At 43.0% G+C, this 16,493-nt stretch overlaps 1 protein-coding gene across 2 annotated transcripts in view; it reads left to right on the forward strand.

The window, feature by feature from the left end:
- Positions 1-10,955, forward strand: part of TRADD (TNFRSF1A associated via death domain) — a 41,577-nt gene extending 30,622 nt beyond the window's left edge. For both annotated transcript variants that reach the window (XM_089692889.1, XM_089692890.1), the window contains exons 4-5: positions 7,117-7,315; positions 10,179-10,955. In XM_089692889.1, coding sequence (XP_089549015.1) covers positions 7,117-7,315; positions 10,179-10,483 — 504 coding nt within the window. In that variant the 3' untranslated portion in view covers positions 10,484-10,955. The remainder of the gene's footprint in view (positions 1-7,116; positions 7,316-10,178) is intronic.
- The last annotated feature ends 5,538 nt before the right edge of the window (positions 10,956-16,493 follow it).

A 16,493-nucleotide genomic window follows, 5' to 3' on the forward strand; every position in this document is an offset into this window, starting at 1 on the left:
AATTCCTAGGTAATATATCACATCCCCAAGATCTTTAGTCTCAAAATGCTGGTTAAGCACTGCAGTCAACTTTGCAACTTCCTCATCCTTTTTGTGAACAATCAAGTCACTCATATTCAGAATCTACACATTTTGAGTTTAGACATGGGTCAGCTCGGCTTCATATGAATAATTCGTCTAGCAAGAATTTATGTTTATTTTTAAATTCCATACTGGAGCTGATTGCTTGAGTCCATAAAGAGATATCTGCAACATGCACACAATATGCTCTTCATTTTTCGCGTATCCTTCTGGCTGTGTCATATTTACAGTATTTCGTCTTTGATATCACCTTTGGGAAAGGCTGTTGGGATATCACGGTGCTTCACAACCATTTTCTGAGAAGCAGCTAAAGTTCATAGTGTTCTAAAAGTACTTTGTTTTGCAACTGGAGAAAAAAATAGCATCGTAATCCTCACCAAATTTTTCTGAGTACCCTTTTGCCACTAACTGTGCTTTGTACCTACAGACCTTGCCTTTAGAGTCGCATTTGGCCTTAACCACTTCAAGTCCGGACACTTTTACCCCCTTCCTGTCCAGGGCAATTTTCAGCTTTCAGCGCTATCACACTTTGAATGACAATTGCGCGGTCATGCAATACTGTACCCATATGAATTTTTTACCATTTTTTTGAGACAGATAAATCTTTATTTTGGTGGTATTTATTCACCGCTGGGATTTTTATTTTTTTTGCTATGTAAATGAAAGGTCCAAAAATTTTGAAAAAAAGTGTTTTTCTTATAAAATTTTGCAAATAAATCTTTCATCATAAATCTTGGCCAAAATGTATTCCGTTATATTTTTAGAAAAAAAAAGTAAGCCAAATTAGCTTATAACCAAAAATTATAATTTTTAAACTTTTTTTTTACATTTTTATTTTATTTTTTTATATTATTATTTATGGGGTTTTTTTGTTTGTTTTTTTACATACTGTCATCCTAGCAGTACAGTGTCACCATGGTGACACTGTACTACTTGTGGGGGGTGATGAAGATTTTTTTTTTTACAGTGATTGCTTTTACACCCCTATAGGATGTAAAAGCAATCATTTCTCTTTCTCTCTATCTGCATTCTTGCAGCCATTGAGAAATACTGAGTGAGCTGTGATTGGTCACACCTTGGCACATGGTACAAGGCTGTTGTGAATAGCCTTGTACCATGTGACCTCTGTGGTCATTCACAGATTTCACACGTAGTGAGCAATGATGTCACAAGTGACATCTTGCTTACTACTTTGCATGTGATCACATCAGTGATCACATGATCGGGACCGAGGTCCCGTCCGACGATCGGTGTTTCACTGTGTCCGGAGGACACAGCGAGCACCGGATCACGGTGCTGCGCGCTCCCAGGGAGCGCACACAGCTAGAAAAGGCGGGTGCCGTTTATGAACGGCAGCCCGCCCCTGGAGTGCCACCACCCTGCCGTTTATAAACAGCAGACGGACGGCAAGTGGTTTACCATGAAGTAGCTCTGAAAGTGTCCATGTCTACAGTTCACTAAGAGATGTCATCTGTTCATCAGCAGCTTTGATCCACTTTTGTTTCCCATGTGTTAGAAGTCTTTGCATCTCATCCCATGAATCTGGCTCTGGTTTTATTGCTTCTGGTGAATTTCCTGATTGAAGCCTCTTGTGGCCTGGTTTCTTCTTTTACAGTATTTGGATTGTCTGTGTTAATTTCTGTTTCTGTGTCACTTTGCTGCTTATCTTAATTTGACACTGATGTCGAATTTCCCTCAGTTTGAAGCATTTGTATTAATTCATGAAATTGTGAACACACTGAAGTTTCATTGACAATTATCCTTCTACTGATGGTTACCTTGTTTGTGTCTTGTTGAAGAATTCTGTATCCCTTTTGAGATTCACTGTACGCCACAAGTACACCTTCCTTTGCGTGAGCATCCGATTTTGTAAATTTTTCTTTTGGGATGTGCACATAGGCTTTGCTTCCAAAAAGTTTTATATGGTTCAAATTCGGGGCTTTTCCATTCCATAGTTCATTTGGAGCTATCTCAGTTGATTTTCCTGGTTGTTGATTTTAGAGATCGCATGCGGTCATAATTGCCTCCCTCCAGTATGTGGTCGGCATATCTGCATCAAACAGCATGGTTCTTCCACTCTCACATAGAGAACGGTTTATCCTTTCTGCAACACCGTTTTTTTCTGGATTGTATAGTAGTTTGAAATAATTTGCCATGTTTTCGTCTGTATGTTTTCACCAGTGCCGGTGCTAAACTATTTTTCACCCTAGGCAAGACATACTACTTAACCCCCCCCCCCCAAAAAAAACAAACTTCACCTGTAGTTCTACTTTACCCCTCCCAGCGCCCATCCTCTTTTCCCTCAAATTTTCCACCCTATCAAAAATCCTCTGCTAGCATAAATACCCCCCAATCCCACCTCCTAGCACAATCCCCTCCAAATTATCCTTCCCAGCACTAATCCCCCCCCCCCGCCCCCCAATCCCATCTCCTAGCACAACCCCTCCCAATCTCTCCTCCTAGCACAATATCCCCCAGTCCCCCCATCTAACACAAATCCCCCTTTCTAACACAAATCCCCCCAATCCCCTCTCCTAGCACAAATCCCCCTCTAATCCTCCCTCCTAGCATAAATCCTCCAAATACCACCTCCTAACAAAAATTCCCCTAAATCTCTCCTCATAGCACAAATCCCCCCATTCCTCCCACCTAGGACAAGTTCCCCCAAATCCCCCCTCTAGGTAAAACCCCTCCAAATTACCCTTCACAGCATAAAATCCTCCCACTTAACCCAAAATACCCCCCGCCTTTTAACACAAATCCCAACCACCCTTCCACCCCGAACCTCCCTCCTACTCCTAGTACATATCCCCCCATTCCACCTCCTAGCACAAATTCCTCCCCCATCATCCCCATTACCCTTCCCAGCACAAAATAGCCCCCGTCCTCCCTCTAGAACAAACCTACCATCTCCGCACAAATGATTGTTACCCCTCCCCCCCTCCTTTCATTGTTTACAGTTCCCCCAACCTGTAAGCTTACCCTTACCCCCAGGAAGAGGTGTTGGTTGTGCTCTCACTCCTGTCAGTGGAGCGATCCTCCATACAGCAGTTGACACAGGATCTCTCTTGGATCTGGCTGTACACAGTTTAGTTACCCCAACCCCTATCTCCTCCAATTTATCTTTCAGCACCAGGGAGCCAGGGAATGAATCAAACACTGAACATGCCGATTTATGAGTGATCCTGTGTCATGTGCTTTATGGAGGATCGCTCCACTGACAGCAGAGGAGAGCACAGCCCGCACCTCCCACTTCTCTCCTGTCATTTCTCCTTTGCAGGCTTCACTGCTCCAGGCTGCTCTTCCCTTGTCCCAGCCATGAGTGTGGGGATGTGGGAAGGCACTCAGCGGCCAGGCACAGTGTCCATAGAAATACCGGCCTCGGGGGGCTCAAATGAAAACTGGGGGGGGGGGGGGGGCGTAGCCCATCCAAGCACCCCCCTAGATCCACCCATGGTGGAGAGTAGGGAAACCAGTAGTCATGGCTGGGCCCTAAGTGGCAGAGCGCCCTAGGCAGCTGCCTACTTCGCCTAATGATAGCACTGACTCTGGTTATCACCTATTTATATAGTTTCATTATCTATGCACCATACGTTCTGCATTTTGCCAAATTTGTTGCTTACTTGAGCCAAATATTGTTCAAGTTTCTTTGGTACGTCACATTTGTTGTGTAATAGAAATAGTGTAGTATGCCAGGAGTAATCATCTGTAAAAGTGAGAAAATTCCTCTTTTTTCCTGGAGCCAATTTTTCCATTGAACTGCAAAGATCTGATGCATTAAGTCCAGAGGTTTTTTTTTAGCTCTGCTGTTACTCTGCTTTAAAAAAGCTTTTTTTCATTGTTCCTTTTATACAGCTGATACATTCCATCTCCTATTCCTTCTGATTCCATGATTTGCCCATTAGCTGTGGTGATTTTTTCTGTTTTACTCTGGTCAAGGTGAATAAAGAAGTTTCTGTCATTTGTCACGTGACTCGTATTTCCTGAATCAACACACCATGCCTGCAAAGATGAGGTGCAACTTTTGGATTGAAAAACATGTTCATTGTCTGAAGAAAAATCTGTTTCTTCCATCCCACGTTTGGCCTTTTGTAGTTTAGATTGTTTTTGCATTCTAGCTTTCCAGATTCTGTAGTCTGCTTTTAAATGGCCTTGTTTCTTGCACAGAAAGCATTCATGTGTTTCTCGTTGCATGTTACTGTTTTTATTCCTATTTTTTATCTTTAAAGCAGACTCTGCGATAGTAGTAGCACGGTCACTATTAATGCTTTCTGTTTTACGTTATGTTCATTCATAAGCTTGCCTTTAACATTTTCCAATGTCAGTTTATCATCTAGATGTGCACCAAGTGCTGTGACAAGCATTTCATAACTTTCTGGTAAACCACTAAGTAATAGTGCTGCAACATAAAAATCTTTTATTTCTTCTCCTATGCCTCACAGCGTTCAATCATTTCCAGGGTGTACCTTATGTAATCCTGCATATCCTGGCCTTTTATCAGCTTGGTTTGGTACGCCTTTCTAATCAAATACAGTTTATTGCTGAGATTAGCTCTTTCGTGCACCTTTTGAAATCCTTCCCACATTTCTTTAGTAGTTTCCACTTACATATATGTATGATTCGATCACCTTCTATGCTAAGAGAGATTGTGCTTTGAGCTTTCTAATCTTTCTTTATCCACTCATCTGAAGGATGTTCTGGCCTGACTTAACCACTTGCCTACCAGGCACTTATACCCCCTTCCTTACCAGGCCAATTTTCAGCTTTCAGCGCTGCCGCACTTTGATTGACAATTGCGCGGTTATGCAACATTGTACCCATATGAAATTTTGATCATTTTTTTCTCACAAATAGAGCTTTCTTTTGGTGGTATTTAATAGCCACTGGGCGCTTTACTTTTTGCGCTATAAATTAAAAAAAGTGCAAAAAATTTGAAAAAAAAAAAAGTTTATTTGTTTCTTTTATAAAATTTTTCAAACAGGTATTTTTTCTCCTTCACTGATTTGCGTTGATGAGGCGGCACTGATGGGCACTGATAGGCGGCACTGATGGGCACTGATAGGCAGCACTAAAGGGCACTGATAGGCAGCACTAATGAGGTGGCACGGATAGGCGGCACTGATAGACAGCACTAATTAGGGGTCACGGATAGGTGGCACTGATATGCAGCACTGATAGGCGGCACTGATAGGTGACACTGATGATGGGTACTGATAGACGGCACTGACTGGCATCACTTCTGGGCACTGACTGGCGGCACTGACTGGCACAACCCCTTGGCACTGACTGGTGGCACTGACTGGCAGCACTGCTGGGCTGCACTGGTGGGTGGCACTGGTGGGCAGCACTGGTGGGTGGGCACAGGTGGGTGGCACTGGTGGGCACAGGTGGGTGGGCACAGGTGGGTGGCACGTCTGGGCACAGGTAGGTGGCACTGCAGAGTGGCACAGGTGGGTGCACTGCTGGGCACAGGTGGGGGCACTGCTGGGCACAGGTGGGGGCACTGCTGGGAACGGGTGGGCGGGGCTAGTGGGCGCACTGCTGGGCGGAACTTGAGGGTGTCACTGCTGGGCACCGATCATCAGGGCACTGATCATCAGTGCCCTGATGATCGGTGCCGATCCCCGCTCTGACAACTGCTGGTTCTCGGCAGTACTTTCCTCACGATCTGACAGCGTGAGGAAAGTGCAGCCGAGAACCGGCACTTGCATTTCCCTGTGATCAGCGTGTCATTGGACACCGCTGATCACGTGGTAAAAGGCCGGTGGGATCGGCCTTTCACCACATCACGTGATCAGCTGTGTCCGTAGGACACAGCGATCACGGAGATCGCTGGGTGCGCGCCCCCTGGGGCGCGCAGGAGAGCGCGTTCTGGGAGGACGTCATATGACGTCCACTCAGAACTGGCCGGCCGCGGTGAAGCCGTCATTCGGCTATGCGCGGTCGGCAAGAGGTTAATTTATACTATTAGTGGCACTGTCGTCTTGAATTTCTAAGACTGTTGTAGTTCTGGTTTGTCGGATTTGCAAATAAAAGCTTTGTTTCAGCTGTGTTACTGGCCATTTTCTTTTATTCTGTTGCAGTCTTCTTTTTGTTGTTTGTAGCTGAGTATGACTGAGTGTCTGGGCCCATAACTTGTTAGAAAATACAGAACAGACAGTGCACAGTCCACATGTGTTTATTTTCTGAATCTCTACAAACAGGAAACAGGAACTTTATTATAGAGAAGACATAGAATTTACCTATAGATGCAGCTACAAACTTATAAAAACTACTACTATTAACACCACCATCTACTGGTTGAAGAATATATCTCTACTGAACACTGACACTGATGTAGTTGTATTTGTAGTTGTAACATTGAATTCCAACACTGATACTTGCTCATATAGATGGATTTGCTCATATAAAATTTTACAAGTGATATCCCTGTTAGGTCCTCTGTTATGCAAGCAAGTTGCCAAAAACATTTTTTTGCAATACAATGAGTGCTGCCAATTCCCTACTTTTTTCATTTTAGGAGAGGGTTCCCCTATAAGTGGATAGCTGCCTTTTTGCACCACAGTTGCTTATTCCATAGAGTTAAAGTGATTGTAAAGGTTCAGCTATTTTGTTTAAATAATAAACATGTTATACGTACCTGCTCTGTGCAATAGTTTTGCCCCAAGCCTCCTCTCCAGGGGTCCCCTACTGGTGCTCTTGGCTTCCTCTCCCTTCTGAGTGCCCCCATAGCAAGCCACAAGCTGAACTGTGTGCGTCTATTGACACACACAGCAGGGCTTGGCCCCTCCCCCACTCCCTCCTCACATGATTTGATTGACAGCAGCAGGAGCCAATGGCTGCCTCTGAGTTCTGTGAGAGAGAGTGCAGATCTGGATCAAGATCAGGCTTAGGTAAGTATTTGGAGGGGTCTATGACCCTGGTAGGTTGTTTACCTTTGTGCAGAGAATACATTAAGTTAAAAATCCTTTTTGCCTTTACAACTTTAACACATACATATTTATATTGACATAAAATGGCATGTTTATATTTCAGCCAAGTTACGTCAAGGATGAAGACCTTGTTCAGCTGGAAAGAAACTTCTTAAATTTATCTTTAGGATCCAGCCTCTCCTCACAGAACAGCAACTCCTCTACCTCTCCTATAGGGAACTCAAGTCAGAGCTCTCCTCCCCTCCCCCTCTGCTCGTTCTCATCTGAACCAAGCACATTCCATTTCCAAGGACAAGAATTTGGTAAGTAGAAATGCCAGCATTAAAATGTTCAGTTCACCGAGGAATATGATTTATTTTAACGCTGCTTGTTATTATGTCTAACAACATTTCAGAGTGTTCAGGTGACATCTCTGGAACTCCCTACCCCAATCCATCAGACTGTCACCTACCCTCCTCACCTTCAGGCGCACCCTGAAAACCTATATCTTCAGGGAAGCCTACCCCACCCTGACCTAACAACTGACCTCCTCCACTCCTCCTACCACTCCATCCCCCACAGCCACTTCCTCCTGTGCCACCTTCCCCTCCCTCCTAGATTGTAAGCTCGAAAGAGCAGGGCCCTCGAACCCCTCGTGTAGTGTATTGTTACTGTCTTGTCTCATGTTCTGTCCCCCTTGCTATTGTACAGCGCTGAGCAAACCCTTTGGCGCTATATAAATACTGTATAATAATAATAATAATAATCTCTAAATATCACAATGTGTGTAATCCTCAATTATTCATGCTTTAACAACTCCGAGCTTTTATATCCTAGGAACCTGATCATTTTTTTTTTTATGAAATATTTTTTAACACCATCTAGAATGTTTCCATTTTATATTAACATCAAATGACAACTCAAAATTTCACAGTTGTAGTAATTCATGTCGTTCCTCTCATCCTATCTAACAGTATGTGTGAATGGGGACTATCCTAAGCAGTTGATTGGTCCCTCCCCCATGTTACAACTCTCTATCAATCCCTAGATAGCAGCTGTGAAAACTCTACTTTTAGAAATCTGAATTCTGCCCACATACAATACATTGACATAACCCCTCCTTTTATTTTTAGCTATTTATTACAGGTACTTATATAGCACTGTCAATTTGCACAGCGCTTTACATATATATTGTACATTTACATCAGTCCTTAAACCTCAAGTGGCGTACAATCTAAGGTCCCTAACCTACATTCATACATACACATACTAGGGACAATTTAGACAGGAGCCAATTAACCTACCAGCATGTCTTTGGAGTGTGGGAGCTTTTCCTATAATACAGTAAATATTCCTATTGGCTGACAACTTTAAGTTGCATGTTCATGTGTTTCTTGAATACACATTTGTTACTTTATTTTTAAAAAGACTTGTAGACCTTATAATAAATTGTTTCTAATTTATCTTCTAGCTATCCTCTGCTTAGATTAAAGTATAACCGTAGGTTCATAGGCAGGGGCGGACTGACAACTCACGGGGCCCCCGGGCAAAAGGGGATCATGGGGCCCCTGTGTCCTTGCCCAAACTCAAAAAAGCCTGTGAAAAATATACCAGGGGCATCCCATGGGGCCCCCTACTGAGCCCGAGTTTCCAAATGGTCAGTCTGCCCCTGTTCATAGGAATACTTGCCATAATGTGAAAGTATACCCGCCCATCCAGCAAACCAGGTTAGAGGTTCCCATCGCTGATCCATTACTGTTGCTGCTACATGCTTCACTGCTTCTTCCAGACCCTGTGCCTTCTATCTTTGGACTTTGGGTGACCAGTGGTGATGTAGCTTGTGTGCTGGAGTTACATTATTCTGCCTTTTCGCTGATTTCCAGGAATTTGAAAATGCTAGCAAACAGGTTGTTTTTTCTGCCTGAAGCACCATACAACGTCTCATAACAAATGTTACCTACTAGCATTTTTGGAGGGCTTCAGTTGCATTTTGATTTAGAAAAATGCCACATAAAAGCTCTCTAGTAAACCAGATGATCTAGTATTGGGAAAAGAAGAATTCCAGGATTCAGGGTTTTTTTTATTAAAGAATAGGTGCAGGAACTCCCCCCTTCTGAATCACCCCTTGTCTTCGCCCCTACCCACCTACGAGCAATATCCTTTGGTTCCATTGCTTACCCACCTCCTAGTACCACTCCTTTTAATGAATACGGAACCAAGTATCATTTTGTGGTGTTAAGTAATTTGTATGGAATTTGCTAATGATAACATAAAAAGCACTAAAATAGATCCCCTGCTGCCAGCAACAAAAGCACCTCCAGCAACTAATTACCTCCCAGCAACAATAGACCCACTCCAGCAACAGTAGGCCCCACCACCAACAATAGATCTTCCAGAAGCCAGCAGCAACAGACCCATCCTTTAAGAGTAGATTCCTCACAGCAACAACTGACCCTTCAGCAGCAATAGACTCCTCCCTCATCAAGAGATTCCCCCCCTACCCAGCAACAATAGATCCCCCAGTAGCCAGAATCAATAGACCCTCAGGCACACCCCAGCACCCCTTGCCATTACATACATTTAGTGCTGGAGGTGCCTGAACTGCGTTTCTCTACGTTCCCACTGAAAATAAACTCTGCCTGGATTACAGAAACCCCTGCTCTTCCTACTCCAAGGATCCATCTTCCTTAGCAGGTTTTCCCTCATACAAAGCAAGACTAATGCTCTAGCACAGGGATCTCCAAACTTTCTGAAGAAAGGGCCAGTTTACTGTCCTTCAGACTTCATGTTGGCCGGACTGTGCCCAGTGGGAATAAACAATGCCCAATCTTTGGTATTAGGGTTAGAAATAATTGGTGTCAGTGGAAAGACTAGTGCCCCATCGCTGGTGTCAGTTGAAGGAATTGTTTCCCATTGTTGGTGTCAGTGGCAGGACTAATGCCTCAAGGCTCAGATAAAGGAAAGCAAAGGGCAGCATCTGGCCCCAGGGCTGCAGTTTGAAGACCACTGCTCTAGCAACTAACAAATTTGTTTACAAATGGTACATACAAAAACTAAATTTGGTCTTAGAATGCCAGATAGTAGGACCCAGAATGGTCTTTGAGTCCATAGGAGTCAACCTCTTAGGATATTTTTGTGATTTCCATTGAATGTTTTATTAATTTTAAACTCAAAATATTTTTACAGCTGATAAACCTCTGACTTCAGAACACCAACAGCGGTTTGCAAATTTGGTGGGCAGGTCTTGGAAGAAAGTGGGACGGTCATTGAAGAAAACTTGCCGGGCTCTAGAAGATCCCAAAATAGACAACCTAGCATACGAATATGACAAGGAAGGTCTTTATGAACAGGCCTATCAGTTATTGCGATGTTTTATGGATGGTGAGGGCAAGAAAGCAACATTAAAGAGACTGGTGGATGCACTCGTGGAATGCGAACTGAATGTCATAGCTGAGAAACTGTTGTCTGCAGAAGACATATGTCTGGATTAGGAATCTCTATAAGAACCCTGCATAGTTTAGTGTACTGTTTTCTCAAATGTATAGAAGGTGATCTGGAGACCAACCCTCTGTTTATGCTCTACAGCACCATTGTCTCCAGTCAAGTGTCACGTCACTCACTCTTCAAAATGTCATCATGGAATTTTATTGGCCAAACAAAGTAGCCAGATTTGCCATATCATTACAACTCATTATGTTCTTTACATCATTGTATTGTTATATTTTTTTATATTAGGTATGTGGGCAAAATTGTTTTTTATCTGTTAAAATTTGTATTCTTTTATGGACGCAGCAGTTACTTACCTATATACTTAAGATGTGTCATGGCATATATCTAATGTCATGTACAAGATAGACCCTTCAATATAGGAAAAGTTCCCTATGTATGATCTGTGTAACTGACATTCAGGATTATTATTAAAAACGTCTATAATAAACAACAAGCACACCTCTTAAAAAATAATGAATAGATGTTTAATTATGACCACATATACAGTATAAAGAATTCACAAACATGATTAAGCAAGTTCATCTTCAAGTCAATTTAGCATTTTAAATATTAGAAGTTCATCCATGCCTGTGATGACACACAGAAGTTATCCTGTATTGGCAAAACTGCACTTGACCTCTAAAGGTGGGGCAAAAAAGTATTTAGTCAGCCACCAATTGTGCAAGTTCTCCCACTTAAAAAGATGAGAGAGGCCTGTAATTGGCATCATAGGTAGACCTCAACTATGAGAGACAAAATGAGAAAAAAATCCAGACAATCACATTGGCTGATTTGGAAAGAATTTATTTGCAAATTATGGTGGAAAATAAGTATTTGGTCACCTACAAACCAGCAAGATTTCTGGCTCTCACAGACCTGTACCTTCTTCTTTAAGAGGCTCCTCTGTCCTGCACTCATTACCTGTATCAATGGCACCTGTTTGAACTTGTTATCAGTATAAAAGACACCTGTCCACCACCTCAAACAGTCACACTCCAAACTCTTCCATGGTGAAGACCAAAGAGCTGTCGAAGGACACCAGAAACAAAACTGTAGACCTACACCAGGCTGGGAAGACTGAATCTGCAATAGGCAAGCAGCTTGGTGTGAACAAATCAACTGTGGGAGCAATAATTAGAAAATGGAAGACATACAAGACCACTGATAATCTCCCTCGATCTGGGGCTCCACGCAAGATCTCACCCCGTGGGGTCAAAATAATCACAAGAACTGTGAGCAAAAATCCCAGGACCACACGGGGGGACCTAGTGAATGACCTGCAGAGAGCTGCGACCAACGTAACAAAGGCTACCATCAGTAACACACTATGCCACCAGGGACTCAGATCCTGCAGTGCCAGACGTGTCCCCCTGCTTAAGCCAGTACATGTCCAGGCCCGTCTGAAGTTTGCTAGTGTGCATTTGGATGATCCAGAAGAGGATTGGGAGAATGTCATATGGTCAGATGAAACCAAAATAGAACTGTTTGGTAGAAACACAACTCGTCATGTTTGGAGGAGAGAGAATGCTGAGTTGCATCCAAAGAACACCATACCTACTGTGAAGCATGAGGGTGGCAACATCATGCTTTGGGGCTGTTTCTCCGCAAAGGGACCAGGACGACTGATCCATGTACAGGATAGAATGAATGGGGCCACGTATCGTGAGATTTTGAGTGCAAACCTTCTTCCATCAGCAAGGGCATTGAAGATGAAACGTGGCTGGGTCTTCAAACATGACAATGATCCCAAACATACCGCCCGGGCAACAAAGGAGTGGCTTCGTAAGAAGCATTTCAAGGTCCTGGAGTGGCCTAGCCAGTCTCCAGATCTCAACCCCATAGAAAACCTTTGGAGGGAGTTGAAAGTCTGTGTTGCCCAGCGACAGCCCCAAAACATCACTGCTCTAGAGGAGATCTGCATGGAGGAATGGGCCAACATACCAGCAACAGTGTGTGCCAACTTTGTGAAGACTTACAGGAAACGTTTGACCTCTGTCATTGCCAACAAAGGATATATAACAAAGTATTGAGATGAACTTTTGATATTGACCAAATACTTATTTTCCACCATAATTTGCCAATAATTTCTTTCCAAATCAGCCAATGTGATTGTCTGGATTTATTTTCTCATTTTGTCTCTCATAGTTGAGGTCTACCTATGATGCCAATTACAGGCCTCTCTCATCTTTTTAAGTGGGAGAACTTGCACAATTGGTGGCTGACTAAAGACTTTTTTGCCCCACTGTATGTCGTGGCATCTGGCACCAAGCCATCAGTAGCAGATACTTTATAATACTGTAAGTTGTGAGGTGGGACTTCCATGGATCAGACTTGTTTTCCAAGCACATCCTATAATTGCTCGGTTGGACTGAGATCTGGAGAATTTGGAGGCCCAGTCAGCAAACGTGTGTTCCTCAAACCATTCTTGGATCCATCAGACCAGACCACCCTCTTCCATTGCTCTGTGGTCCAGTTCTGATGCTCACGTGCCCATTGTAGGCACTTTTCGCTGTGGACATGAGGCAGTATAGGAACTCTGACTGGTCTGTGGCTATGAGCTCCATGCACAACAAACTGCAATGGACTGTGTGTTCTGAAGCCTTCCTATCACCTTGGTCACTCATGATCCTATCATGGATTTTCCTTTCTTGGACCACTTTTGGTAGATCCTGACCACTGCAGACTGGGAACATCCTGCAAGAGCTGCAGGTTTGGAGTTGTTCTGTACCAGTCATCTAGCCATTGCAATTTAGCTCTTGCAGACACTCAAATCCTTACGTATGCTCATTTTTTCTGCTTTCAACACATCAACTTCATGGAGAACTTGCTCACTTGCTGCCTAATATATCTTACCCACTTTCAGATGGCATTGTATTGAAATAATTAATATTATTCACTTTGTGTGTGTGTGTATGTATATAGTCAATGCCAGACCCTTCAGAGTTCCCTGGTAGACTCCTGAAAGGCCCATACAAATACTATCTGCCAAAACTTCTGTAGTAGTAAGGTAAGCATCCCCCATCCTCATGGGGTCCTTAGAAAACTTTCAAAAGGCCCTGTGTTTTTCTTTTGTGGCTTTATTTCCTACTATCCAAAGCAAATGTTTTTTTCTAGGTTTTTGACCACTACAGCTTTTATTTCAAATGAAACTCCAGTTATGATAAAACATGAGAAAACTCACATAATTAAGAAATACATACAATGGAATAGAAACATTTCTTGCTGCTCATTGCAACCAGTCAAATTACTTCATTTGCTTACACCACTGTAAAAATTAACCTGGGTAAATTATAGGTTATTTTCCAATAATTTTTATTAAAAGATTTTCAAAGAACATCAAAGACAAATGTCATGATATATCGCAGAAATAAGACTCAATACTGGTATCTGCAAGAAGTGCATTAAAGAAGCATTAGGACAAACATGACAAATGTTATATAACAAATACAATTGAACTCACCCAACCATGTTACACGGAGGAGTGAGAAAGGACATAATAAAGTAAGAAAGGAAATAAAAAAGAATAAGGGAAGAGAAAAAGGTTAAATTTTATTTTAAAACGGAGCTCCAGGCCCCCCCTCATAAAAATTCAAAGTCAGCAGCTACAAGTACTGTAACTGCTGACTTTTAATATAAGGACACTTACCTGTATAGGGATCTAGCGATGTCCTCCTCTGAGCCAATTCTTCAGGTGTACAGTAGGTGCTGGCATCTTAAGTAAAGGAAACCTGCAGTGAAGCCTTGCTGCTTCACAGCCGGTGCCCTACTGTGCACGTACGAAGCTCGCTGCGCCTTGTGAATAGTCTCGCAGTCTTCTGGGTCCTGTTAAGTGCCCCTTCCCCCCCTCTTCCCCCCATCATCTCTCTCCCTTCAACCCTCATCTCTCTCTCCCCCCCATCATCTCTCTCCCTCCAACTCTCTCTCTCTCCCTCTCTCTCTCTCCCCCCTCTCTCTCCCCCTCTCTCCCCCCTCTCTCTCCCCCCCCCTCTCTCTCTTCCTCTCCTCTCTCTCCTCTTACCCCATCATCGCTTCCCCTCCCTCTTCCCCCCATCATCTCTTCCCCTCCAACCCTCTTCTCTCTCTCTCTCTCTCCCCTCTCTCCCCATCTCTCTCCCTCCTCCCCTCTTCTGTCTCTCTCCCCAACAATCAACTTCTGTGAAGCGGGAATGCTGGAAAACATTTGATGATCTGCAGCTGCAGCTCTGATCAGTATATTCTGACAGCGGAGGAGTCCCGCTGTCAGAATAAAATGGCACAGCAGGAAATAATTCCTTCACAATGATTAATCTATGGGCAGCTTTACTCCTGACCCCTGCACTCTTAGTTCTGACCAAAGTGTTTGTTACTTGTTGCTGCTTTTAGCCCTGGTTCACACTGATGCGGTGCGGAATTTGCAGCATTTTCAGTGTGAATTCCACACCGCATCAGAATCGCACCCCGTTCATGTGAACCGCTGCGGGTGTGTATGTTAAGTTAACAACACTCCGAAAGCGGTCTGCATAACACGGTGCGATGTGAAGAATCGGATCGCATAGGTGTGAATACCTATGCGATCCGATTCTAATGCAGACACAAAAAAAAGGGTTCTGCACGTTCTTGGTGCGGGTGCGAATAGAGCCATACAAAATGTATGGCTCCGATCACACTGCACACAAATGGCATGTGATTTGCACAGGAATGCAGTGCGGTTCCTGTTCGAATCACATACGATATACAGAGCCACATGCATGTGAACCCAGGCTTAATGATGTTCTTCTTTAAGGTATATACTGTAGTTAGTCTGGCTGAAAAAAAGACAAAAGTCCATCCAGTTCAACCATTAAAAAAATAAAAAAGATATAATTCTATACCCCCAGTTGATCCAGAGGAAGGTAATGTGCGGAAAAGCCTATGTAGATGAAAGTTTTGAGTTTTTTTTTAAACGATCCTTTGTACTGAGGTTTATGTGTGTCTGTAAAACTGTAACTTGTGGTGTTTGTGGGTACATGGACTGTGACATATGTGTAGGGTGCATACAGGGACTAGACTCAAGTTCTGTTTAATCATCCCCTTTAAGCCACTCCCACTGTTAGATACAACATGACCATGACCACTATTTGCCTTGGTGCATTACGAGCGACACAGGACATGTTTTCTGCAAAATCCTAGGGGTCATCAGGTCTCTCATATTCCTAGTCATGCTTACATTTTGTCACATTGTTTTGACTTTTATATTGCAAAGCCAGCAGATTACTTTACGGGCATTGTCCATGTTTACATATTGTTTATGTTTTTTAAATATTAATTCTCTTTTATTAGTCCTCATGCACACTGGGCGTTTTAAAAACGCTGCCAGCATAAGCTGTGTAAAGTCAACTTAAAAACACAAGTTTTTCCACATTTTTTAGCCTTTTTACATTAGCATTTAGCTGCGTTTTTCTGCATTTGCGTTTTTAGCATTTTTTTTGCACAAAAAATGAAATTTTTACCCCCAAAATGTCGGTTTGCAGTGCTTTATCCCCGTTTATCAGCATTAGAGCATTTTTACAGCTAAAAACTCCTCTAGAAACCCACTATTTCTGTTTTTTTTTCCCCTGCCAAAAATTGTTGATTAAAGCCTATGTGTGTATGGACACATAGGATAACATGCTGGGGGTTTACTTGCTGTAGAAAAAAAAATCAAAAGCCAAAACAGCCGCTGTAAAAACATCCAGTGTGGATAAGGACTTATAATAGACGTTTCCATCTTAATCCGGGTTGTCAGTAAAAAATGTGCTCTGTCAATACATTTTTCCAAGTTTTGTCAGTAGAAAACATTTTTGAAGGGCAGGGGGGTGTTTGGCAACCCTATCAGGAAGGAGCATCTTTACTATGTAAAAGTGCTACCTAACCCTAGGTTCACACTTAAGCATTTTCTGCAGCGTTTTGCAGGAAAGCACTACAGTCCATTTAACATGATTTCTAATGGGACATGTTCACATCTCTGTGTTTTGACCCAGAGCGTTTTTTTTTGGAAAGGGTCAAAGACTTTTT

This window comes from Staurois parvus, unplaced genomic scaffold, assembly GCF_062004578.1.
Source record: "Staurois parvus isolate SC_StPar_1 unplaced genomic scaffold, SC_StPar_1.0 ptg000607l, whole genome shotgun sequence".
NCBI lineage: Eukaryota > Metazoa > Chordata > Amphibia > Anura > Ranidae > Staurois > Staurois parvus.